General features: G+C 36.2%; 1 protein-coding gene and 1 long non-coding RNA gene across 2 annotated transcripts; both read right to left on the reverse strand.

Annotated features, from left to right (window-relative positions):
- Nucleotides 1–938: 938 nt before the first annotated feature.
- On the reverse strand, nt 939–1,636 carry LOC149153973 (uncharacterized). Its single transcript, XR_016263236.1, has 2 exons — nt 1,478–1,636; nt 939–1,305 (listed from the first exon to the last, which is right to left on the reverse strand). It is a non-coding gene; the product is annotated as an uncharacterized LOC149153973 (long non-coding RNA).
- An 843-nt stretch (nt 1,637–2,479) lies between these two features.
- Nucleotides 2,480–6,963, reverse strand: LOC149153974 (malate dehydrogenase, mitochondrial-like). Its single transcript, XM_089443996.1, has 5 exons — nt 6,539–6,963; nt 4,195–4,368; nt 3,190–3,358; nt 2,767–2,828; nt 2,480–2,611 (listed from the first exon to the last, which is right to left on the reverse strand). The coding sequence occupies exons 1-5, from the start codon at nt 6,806–6,808 to the stop codon at nt 2,480–2,482; spliced, it is 807 nt and encodes a 268-aa protein (XP_089300122.1). The 5' UTR covers nt 6,809–6,963.
- Between the last annotated feature and the right edge of the window lie 4,995 nt (nt 6,964–11,958).

The raw sequence follows: 11,958 nt of genomic DNA on the forward strand, positions 1-11,958 counted from the left end.
TTGTATTTGTTTTTGCACCAAGTTTTGCATCCAATTTTAAGCTATTTTATGCCCCTTTTTGCACCATTTTTTTGTGTCTACTTGTGTCCAATGTTGCACCATTATTTACACCGACTTTTTCATCCAATTTTGCATTTTTTTGGTGTCTAGTTTTACATCGTTTTCACCATCCAAATTTGCATCTTTTTTTGCCTCATTTTGTGTCCACATTTGCATATAATTTTGTGTCTGAGTTCGAGCCTAAATTTGCATGTGATTAGGAATCATTTTTTACATCCAATATGGCATCCTTGGTTTCACCTTTTTTCAGCCCCATTTTGCATCCCAAATTTACACCATTATTTGCATCATCATTTGGCATATTAATTTGTAACGTTTTTTGTTTCTTTTTAACGCTCAACTTTGCATCTTATTTTACATTGAGTTGTTGTCTTTTTTTGCATCTAATTTGGTGCCCATTTATGTGTCCTTGTTTTTGCCCAATTTGATATCCTTTTGTATGCCATGTTTTCTTCCCTTCTTTGTGTCAACTATTGCACAATTTTTCACTTCTAATTTAAAACACTTTGTATGTCAATTGTTTGCATTTTGTATTAATTCCTAGTTTAACATCCAATTTTACTTTCAATTTTGCATCCATGGTTACATCTGAATTTGACTTCTTATATAGAGTATATTTTTCTTTACATATATGACCCCCTTTATAGATTCATAGTGAAATATATGATAGTTTCTAAATATCATTAAAGAAGATATCACAATTCAAAATCATTTGTAAAGAAATTTAAGAGAAATTGACAACATCCATCCAAAAAAATAACAATGTGTCATTAACAATTTTCAAAACATGTATAAAATAGCAACATAATACTAATAAAATCAGTATTATTTTTAATCAAAACAACTAAAATTCAAATATGATTAACAAATCAAAATATTTCATGAATATCGTTACGATAAATTAACAACATACATAAATCAAACTCATCGTATGATTACAAAATCAAAATGTCTCATTGATATAGGGTAAATTCACAACACCCATCTAAACATAACAATGTCATTCTACACAATAATTTCTTCATAAAAAACAATGCATGTGCATGCCTAGCTACCACCACCAAGATCATCCTCATGATCATCTTGACCATCCTCATTACTCTGATCCACATCATCACCAACACCGCAACTATCATCATCATCTCCTCCTTCACCACCATCATCCTCATCCTCATCCTCATCATCTCCTGATATATGTTGAACATAATTTGGATCATCGTCTTGGCAATCATTACCTATAGCATTCTGACAAAAAAAATCAATATTACATGTTAGTATTAATTACATAACACAACGCATGTTTTTGTTATACAATGTTAACCATAAAATGAGGTAACATATAATATCTAATAGTACTAAAAAATAAAATGAAAATATGGTTTAAAAGTATATTGGAAATCCAACTAAGATTACACACCATAGAGTCCATCCAAACAACAAATTCAACCCATCTCTTTTGCTGCAGCACCTCCTTTTCCAAATGATTTGGAGGTCTTCAGGGTAAAAATATATATCCCATGGTTTATATTTGGCCTTAAAAAACAGTAGAAAAAAAAATTTGAGAACACAGGAGCAAGATGAAAAAGGAATTGCATGTCTAAACATTTTGAAGTCTCAAAAAGCATTCATCAACAAAGAGAAGACTACAACACTACTCTTCACTTCCAAGTTTTCAACTAATGGATTTAACTGACCAGCAATGTTTTTTGCATGAACCATGCTCAAATGCTCAAGATGAGGTAATGAATGGATGTTATGCGCCTATCTGTGAATTGCAACCACAGGCATACATGTAAGTGCAAATTTGTAAATCTCATACCCAGATTTACCCATCATCAAGCACACAACTTTTGCGGGATCCATTTGACATATCTTATGTTTAAGAAGGAATAACATCCTTGAAGAGACTCATGGCTTTTCTTAGGGAAGGATCTTTGCATGCAGAATCTAGATTAACTCTGAACATTTCAATCAAACTAAGGTAAATGAAAGGCAACAATCCATCGGTCAAACCTCACAGGTTAAAAGCCCCCGCTGAGTTTCACACAAATGAGAAAGCCTAAGGGAAAAGATTTGAGACATGCATGCTACATGATTTCATGTAGGATAAGTACCTAAGCCTAAGGCAAAAGATTTGAGACATGCAGATGTATGAAGTACAAGATTCAGATAAAGAGAAAGAAGCTCCTTCATGCCATATTCTCACTGACAGTGAATCTCAGATTAGGTACTTATCAAGCATGAAATCATATTGCATGCGAAGCATGAAATCATGAAGCACACACCATGATAAGATTATCTGACTCCAACTACTGCATCAAGATGAAAAATTCAGCACTCTAGACAGTTACATAAGAATAAAAAAACATTCAAAACATATGAATGCATATTAGCCACTATAGAGGACCAAAACATAAACTTACGCCATAGACAGTGTGGCTGAAACTTTCCCTGCTTTTGTTTCAACAACTTCAGTTCCTCCATCCTGTGTGCTCTTTGTCAAGGCTTTAATGTCCTCCTCAGACAATACAGAGTTTGGCTTTGGTGTTGCCTAAAAAAATTATCAAAACAAAAAAGTGTATGTTCCCTTTTTAACTGTATTGAAGGGTAGGTAATTATGATCTCATTTTATCTTTGACAAATTAATCTTCTAATATCCAAGAGTAAAGAACAAACTCAAGATGAGGATCCAACAAAGTCATATACATGTGAAAAAAGTGGAAGAATTGTAACACCCGCATGTCCACCTACAACAGGAACGTCAACTTCTGCAGACAGCATAGGATGACATCAACAACAAACATAAAACTGAGAATTGTATCTAATGTTAAAAAACGCATGATGTTGGTAAGATCCTGCAGCATATCATGTATTGGGTCTAGCCCAGATGGTTGTGTGCAAAGACTGCTATCCTTCCCATCCAGGTTCAATTCCCTCAAGTGACATCTTGAGCTGACTATATTTCTGATGGCCTTGAGCCCTATGATACCATCCTTGAAATGAGGAGAAGTGCCTGGCATGTTTGCCCAGGATGCATATTTCATGATTAAATTATAAAAAATAAAAATATTTTACAGAATACTAAATATTTGAGAGTAGCTAAGCATAACGAGCCAAAATTTTAAATACCTTCAACAGGAACTCCTGCTTTTGAAGCATAGAACGTCTTTGTGCGGACAACATCAAGAGTAGTAACACCAAAGAGTTTATTTTCATTATAGGTCCCTGCCTTCTTAAAAACCTCAGCAACTATTGGTACAGTAGAATTTACAGGATTGCTGATCATATTTACAATTGCCTGCCATGGATATCAAGTCCTCAGCAATGCCATAAAAACCAATTCTAGATGATTTCTTGAATCCAAATATACCATTCCTGATAGAAGGAAAACATTATCCAGTACACTCTCCCCCCTCTCCATATCTCTATCTATATAATATGTAAAATATACTATACAAACTGTACACACACACCAGTACATGAACAAAACAAATAATTGTGAAACATACTTCTTTATCTATTAACTTGCCACACTAATGGTAGTACATACTGATTGTATGTAATATATAATGTTATAGAGGATACCTCGTGATCAAGTGGATTTGTGCACAGTTAAATAGAAGACCAAGGATATTTTTTATATTGATATTCATATGCCAATTTTCTCAAAAGTCCAAAAGCTAAGTTACTAACTACAAGAGGAGAAACAAGAATAACAGGGCTTTAACAGTGGCTGCAAACTTGCATTGGACTACACAGCTAATTACTCTTAAGTTCATTTCAATTAGTATTTCCTTCTTATGGGCAAAAGTTAGCTTCAATTTGTCTAAATAAAGAGTCAATAATGAGTCAATCACCTATTCGTTTGACTCAAAGAAGTCTTCAAGCTTCGTTAACCTCTCCAGTAGAATTGATTATATACAAGAACAGTATGTAAATCTAGATCAACAACTTGCTTAAAGATTCTTGCAAGTATGTATTTGTATATATTGCCATCTCTATAGATCTCAAACATACAAAGCCTTCGACAAAGCAACTTACAATGAACGTCATGCTTATTCCTATGAAATAGTCAATAAGAAAATCGCATGAAAACAAAAACTTCAAAGAAGATCATAAATCATGACAACTTACCTCTCGGCAGTATTTTGCAATTGCAGAGAAAAGAGATTTAACAATCCTTGCATTGATGTTGAAGAGATCATCACGGGTCATGCCAGGTTTTCGAGGCACACCAGCAGGAATGATCACAACATCTGCATTCTCCAATGCCGTGCCAAGTTGTTCCTCTCCCATATATCCTGCAACCTGCACCCAGGTCACACTGCTGTGAATTACTGACAAGGTCGTGACAGAAGCATGATAAAATCAATATGGCAGTACCAAATTAAATGATAAATATGTAGACCAAAAAATAAGAAAAGAAATTATTATCGCAAAGTTCCAAAAGAAGTAAAACTTGTTATCCTTGTTCCATGACCCAAGCAATGGTATGTCCTCCTCATAGTGAACAAGAATAGGATTATTTGTATTCTATAGTAAAATCCACCTTTTGGCTTTTACCGAGGAGAAAGAGCACCAAAAGCAATGATTATGCTCGTAGGAGATTGAAGACCTATACCAACCCACGTTTCAATCAGGGTATAATCTTGTCCAATCCAGGTATACAACATTTCAATCAGGGTATAGTCTTATCCAATCCAGGTATAAAAGTGATGCTATGATAAATAATTAGCATCTCACAAGCTACTTTAGGGAGTTTATTCAACCTTAGTTTAATTTATGCTGCGAAGACTATTTTGATTTAATCTACTCATGGATAAAGACGAAAATCTAAACGACCCCAAAAAGGTTGGATATAGAGGCAAATCCAATATGCAGAGGGTCATCAATTCAATCCTCACAAAATAACAAATTTACAATGCAATGAGGCTATTCTAACTTCTAAGTAGTCATTAGGCCAAGTATGACTTAGATCCATCAGATCAAAAAGTCCTATTAAGCAGAGGCATATGATACAGCCGTGGATTCTGCTAAAAATATAGATGCACTTTTCATCAAAAAAATATGAACTACCTCGTCCATTGGGCTGTGGTTTAGTGGCAAGTTGTAGGGTGCTTGTCATGAGGATGAACCAGGTTCAAAACCCAGGAGGCATATTCCCATGATAATGCGGCTGCCCATGTCATTCCAAAATATGAAGTCGGGTTAACGTGATAAACACCAGTTCAATGATAATGCAGAGGTGCTGTTAATGATGACCCTTGTGCTATTGAGGTTTGCACAGATGAGCCCATCTGCAAGTCATGCGTGACTTTGATGAATAGATGCAATTAAGGTGTTTCACCCACGCCAGTCAAAAGGCCTTGACCAAACAAAAACAATAATAGTGAGCCCAACCTCAATTTCAACCTTCTCCTATCAATAGCAAATACTACTACTGCTAATAATAATAATAAGCACAGCCCAAATTTCAATCTAGCCATAAATGTCAGGTAGAATGTAGTCAAGTAGTTAAATCATAGCACTTTCAGTGCCCTCTTAGAAGTATCTTGCGGCATTATCTCACCATCGGAGTTAACTACCATATTGAGATTCAACAGACAAGATCAAGAGCAAATCCTGCATGAAATTGGTGGAATAGAGATTCTATGTTTGTAGCATCTACAATGAGGGCAAAACCCACTATGTTAACAGAAAGACATTTGCCAACAAGAAAACAATCAAAAATAATAATAATGTAGCCCTCAATATCTGCCTCTTTTGAAATGGCCCAAAGAATGTCAGGTATAGTCAAATCCAATATTCACGGTGTACATTACAATCGTTTTAGAATGACAATGCGATGGGCGTTGCTTCAATGGATTTTTGGGCCAAATGTCACCTAGATCCATAAAATTAAAAACCCTAATCGAGTAGGTGCACATGATGCAGCCATGGATTTCCACGAAATAAATATCTAGGTGCTTTTTTTCATCAATCAAAATATGCACAAACACATTTACAAACTGACCATGAAAGTGAATTGAGTTGACCATTAACGTGAATTGGGTTGTGTTTAAGAAATTAAATCATTGTGCTTTCAGGGCTCAAACCCACGTTCAAAAGCCCCGGAAGGCATATTTCCTGCAAAAATGTGGCCAAAAGAATAAATTCCACATTCAAAGAATCCCAAAGACCTTGATAGGTTATAGCAGTGGAGTCTAAGCCTGGTATAAGGCCTGGTTCCTTTAAAAAAATAGGCGCTTACCAAAATAAATAAATTATCTGACCATGGACAATATCAGAAACGTAAAATCAAAGAACTAATAACAGGTAAAACACTAATGAAAAGTAGATCCTACCAAGTGGGTCGTCGTACGATCGATCCCAATGGAGATCGCTTGAAACTAAAATCAAAACATCTCTATCGTTCACAGAGAGAATAGATCCAGCATACAGAGAACGAAAAAAACGCAGTAGGAAAAGAGGAACCCACCTCAGCACGGCTGTTGATGTGGCCGACATCTGCAGCCACACCTCGAGTGCCAGTGATATCATAGAGTGCCAACTTTGACACCAGAGGATTGAGTTTCATCAGAAGAGCCAATGGCTGCCCGATACCCCCAGCAGCTCCCAACACAACAACCTTGCGTGGCGGACTTCCACCACTCGAATAAAACCTTCTCGGCATAACATTAGTTTTGAAAGAAGAAGATGATGCATTCTTCAGTGCAGATCCCACCAATCGTCGCATTGCAGAACTCATTTTTGCCGCTGGTAACACTGAAAGAATGCAAGCTGAAGGCAGATGAAGAAGAAGGGGGAGATTCCAGAGCTTAAAGGCCGAATCAATGGAGATGTGTGGATACGACTTTGTTAAAAGGGATTTTAAAGCCTCACGGTACTATGCAGGGCTTTGGTTTAATCTATTTTATTGCGAAATTCTTAGTTATTGACAATCAGACAGCTCGTGATAGAAATCCCTCTTTTGGGGGGACGAGGTTCGGGAATGGAACATCATGTGATCGAAATTTTCAGTTGGTCAAATGTTAATTAAGTTATTATAAAATAGAGATATTTTTTATTTTATTTTTTTAAATAAATTTAATAATATTAGGAGATTTTTATTAAACTCTGGTTAGGGGTCAGACTAGTTTACAATGTATTTAAACATTGCAAATCTCGGTGTGTTTAAAAGGAAAGTGTTTTTTTTTTTCAGGGGTGTTAGTTATTTATGGAATATGTCATATTGTGGATATTTTGATTGATATTGGACCATTTTAGTTGTTTGTTATGTATGTCGAATAGTCCAATCCCAAGGAATCCTCGAAAGTGGTGAATCTTTGCAGAGAATCTTTAAAAGTGGTGAATATGATGTTAGGGTGTTTTTTAAAAGGGAGTGATAATTGAGATAGCTATATATTTTAAAATAATATGTTTTTAGGGGTTATAAGAGTGCGAAGGACCATTTTCCATTCTAGGGAAAGGGAAAGGTTTATATTTAGGGATTAGGATAGTTTTTAATTTTTATTTCAAGGTAATAAGATCATTGAGGAAAGATATTATAAAAATATAATTGTTGATGGAGATTTATAATGATAATTAAATCTTTTTATAAACGTATAAGGTAGGGTTAAAGAATGTTGTTATAAATAGTTTACAGGATAAATAAAGAGATAGAATTGTTTGAAAGAATGGAGTTATTTCATGCGCTTAGCGCAGTAAATAACAAGGTAGTTGGGTTAATGTAGCAAGTAAGTTAGATAAACGAGTATTTTAAAATAAAATCCGGTAAGTAAGGGTATTAATCCCATAAGAGTTCAGCCTTGAGCTAATAATGACATATTTTTGTAAGATTAGAGGATTTAGAATATATTACTGCGAGAAAAAATGTGATTATAACATAGATGGATTGGTTTGGTCTATCATTAGGGAGGTCAAAGCAATAGCACGTAAACAAAATTTTCATATTGCTCGCATTCTTTCTGACCTGAGAGTCTGGGAATTTAAACCAAAAACAAGGATATACATAGACAAAATTACATAAACTAAGAGATCAAAATACATTCTGAAAAAAGTAGAAGAATAGAGACGGTATAGAGAGAGTTATCATTTTTCCTAGAGTTGCACTTGAGTTGTCATTCTATAGGGTGTTAAGTATGAGCTCGAGGGTGAGAGTCATCTCCTGTGGTTGATGGAGGCTGGGTAGTAGATAGAATTTGGTTGAGGTTGTCATCCATGTCATTCAGCATGTTCTCCATGTTGTTCATTCTGTCCAGGAGTTCTAACATCAAATAAGGAGCTCTTGTTAGGTGTCAACCCTGTCAGTAAGTACCCGGCCCATGAGTGTCTCAGTATGCCATTATAGGTTAATATTCTTAAGCAGAGGCCCTCGCCCTGGTGGAGTTTCTGTTATCATGAATATAATCTTGTGTTTCTCGCTCCACGTGATGATTTGGCACGTATCTTCTAGCCTAGCGAACTTTCCCTTTGATGTAAGCGATAGCTCACTACATGACCTCAAGAACGAGACGTTGATAATGGTCCACGATGGCTCCGGTGGAATCCTGAGCATGGGAGGCATGCAGGGAGGGAGGAGTAGGAGAGGGGAGTTGACTCGATCTGCCCCTATGTTCTGCCTATGTGGAGATGGTGGTGCAACATCAAACCATGACTAAGTGAGAGGTAGGGGCGGCAGAAAGTCGATTGAAAGGAGGAACAAGTCGATGGCCGGTAAAAATAAACTAGATAGAGGTTAACCTTTCTAACTGAAAGTGGGGGGGGGGGGGGTTAAAATTGTGAGGAGGCTCAGGTGAGGAAACCTGCAACAAAAATAAAGCCAAGCATGGGGACAGAGAGACAAGATCCGAAATTCCAAATCGGAGCAAGAAGAGAGGTTGTGGAAAAGAACCAATCTTGAAGTGAGTTGCAAGGGGAGTAAAGGAGAAGACCAAACTTGATTGATAGAGATCCTTGTAAAGGAGAGGCATGGATGATAACCGAAAGTGGAGATCCTAAGGGGTTGATTGCAAGTGCAAACGTCGGGGATTACATGGTGCTTGCAAGCTAGAGTCATTGATAGAGTGTTGCAGGACCCCATGACCATATGCCCTATTTTAAAGGCTTCTAGAATTGGCTGTATTTTTCTCTTAATGATCCAACATGATATGCTTTGCTTCTTTAAATGACAGTGGTGTACTCACCTACACAAAACCATGAATGTGTGCTCGATTCGAAGAGTATGAGATCTACGAAATGATAGTAGCCCACCTCCTTTCGTACAAATGCCTCTAATACCATAAATATCATCCTCTACTGAGAATTGTGATGGTGGTGGCAGATATGCCATGCAGGTCGCTAGGTGTGGGTATCTTGCCTCCCTCTCATATGATTATTATAGATCATGGTCAATCAGGAAAATTAATGTTGTGCACCCACCTTAGGGAACTTTGTCTTGTTCAACAATGTCCTGACATTCATGCTTCCATTGAGCAACAAAAATTTGTTCCCATAGAGATTCCATGACCTCTAAAGTGAAGTTGAACCCTTCATTAGCAAGCATGTTTACCAACTTGTTGCCCTTTCTTAGTATGTGTTGGAAAGCGAGTGCATTGAAGTTTAGGAGTTGTTTTGTGATATTCTCTAGACTAGCCAAAAGTCTCCAACTCCTTTAGCTCGAGTAGCCCCACCTGCCACCATCTATTTGATCTCTGCAAAGAAATGTAGTAAGATCATTTCACAGACTAGGAAATTTGTTTTCCTTATGATTCACCCTCAGGACAAGAAGAAGATTGTGGCCACAAATTCCAAACATGTCTCCTCCGCACAGTAGTAGCAGATGGACAAGGTCATGGAGGAGTACAAGGACATTTTCACCTCACCTGTGGGGGTACCTCTCCATTGTCAGGTCAAGCACTCCATCGATCTGATCCCAAGCGCGTCATTCCAAATGGATCAATATATCGACATTGTGTTCTAGAGAAGAATGAGATCAAGAGGCAAATTCAGGAGTTGTTGCAGAAAGGGCACATTAGGAAAAGCTCATCACCCTGTGGGAGTCTGATTGTATTGGTACATAAGAAGGATGGGACCTGGAGACTCTATATTGACTATCGGGTGCCAAACAAAATCATTGTCTATAATAGGTACCCAATCCCATGGATTGATGACCTTCTGGACCAGCTCAAGGGGGCCAAATATTCCAACAATATTAACTTGAAGTTTGGTTAATTCTGATGTGTGGAAGACTGCCTTCAAATCCAAGGAGGGACTTTTCGAATGGTTGGCCATGCCTTTCAAGTTGACGAATGTTACTGCAACCTTCATGAAGTTGATGGATGACATCTTGTGACCCTTCACCAATGCATTTGTGGTGGTGTATTTAGATGACATCTTAATCTTCAACCAAAGTTGGGAATGAACAAGAGGTTAGTCATGATGATAATACATGGAATGAATACCTTGATACAATTGTTATACTTTGTGGGTGTTATAAATAATTTCAGTTATAAATTAATGGACGATATAAGTACATAATATAGTCTAATCTCTAACCTTGGAAAAAATAATGCATGTATCAATTATTTTAGGTTGGCAATGGAATCAGAACAAATGAGGAGTTTAATCATTTTGATAGACCAATACAAATACCTGCATATGGACATGCCCTACGCCGTACAATTAAATCACGCAAAAAGAAATGGGTGGAAGAGGATATGACATTGGAGTTTGTAAATGAAATAGAAAATCAACACAATGAACAAGAGGTTGGTCATGATGATACTACATGCATAGATGAATAATTTGAGACAATTGTTGTTTTTGGATGTTCCTAAGGTAGAAAATCTAAGAATATGAAATTAATGTCGCTTGTTTTTAAAATAATGTGTTCAAAAATAATATTTTTAATTTATTGTATACATGTATAATGTTGTTTTGTTGAGTAATTTATTGTGTATATCTTTGAAATGGATCCATGTTCTATACAGTAATTGCTATCTAACATTAAATAATGGTTGCATTTAATTATAGGTAAACGATGTTGATGATACACCTATTAATGATCAAGATCCAACTAGACCATTAAGAATTCAACGAGATGATCCAATTCATCCTTTAAACCATACCAGGAGAAGAAGAGAAGCATTGAAGAGAGCACTACCACGTGAAAAATTTGAGGAATTGATGAAATTAGCATACATTGATGACATGCCATCCACTACTCAGAGTAGAGATGTCGATGGAAATGTAATGCATGAAGAATGATAGTAATACGTATCCAGAAGATGGTATTGAAACTAGTAATTGTTCACGAATCCATAAGATTGTAAGGTCATTCTCATTATCATAATCATTGTCATCATCATCACCATCATCCTTGTCATTGTTATTGCCATCATTACATTATCATCATAATCACCATTCATGCCATCATCATCATCATTATGGACATTGTTTGCAATTGTTCATAATTGTAGATGTTGTAAGAAATATCATCAACCCAAAAAATGTGATCGGTGGTAGAAAAGGGTTGTTTAGGACACATTGATATACGTAAGAGAAATAACAACTCTATTTTTGACAGATGATTGATGATGATCATCATCATCACCATTATCATTGTCATTGTCATTTTTATCATCCCCATCATCATCATTAATGTAATTTCTATCGACATTGTTGTAATCATGCATCATCATCATTCATGCCATTATTGTTTTTGATGATGACCTAGATGAAAATGATGATCATGACACCAAAGATAATGCTTATGATTATGACAATGACAACATCTAAAATTGGGAAGATTCGCCAATGTCATTAGCATCGTCATCATCATAATCATTGCCATCATCATCATTGTCATTGTAACCATTATCATCTTTATCATCATAATCACAATTCATGTCATCGCCA

The sequence above is a fragment of the Pinus tabuliformis genome, chromosome 9, assembly GCF_031772625.1.
Source record: "Pinus tabuliformis cultivar Carrire ecotype Pingquan chromosome 9, CPIR1, whole genome shotgun sequence".
Taxonomy (NCBI): domain Eukaryota; kingdom Viridiplantae; phylum Streptophyta; class Pinopsida; order Pinales; family Pinaceae; genus Pinus; species Pinus tabuliformis.

Coding starts and splice junctions, on each gene's coding strand:
- LOC149153974 (XM_089443996.1), bottom strand. CDS start 6,808: ATGAGTTCTGCAATGCGACGATTGGTGGGATCTGCACTGAAGAATGCA. Junction 2,829..3,189: donor AGCAGGAGTTCCTGTTGAAG/GTATTTAAAATT, acceptor TGCTGTCTGCAG/AAGTTGACGTTCCTGTTGTA. Junction 2,612..2,766: donor TTCTTCCACTTTTTTCACAT/GTATATGACTTT, acceptor TAATTTTTTTAG/GCAACACCAAAGCCAAACTC.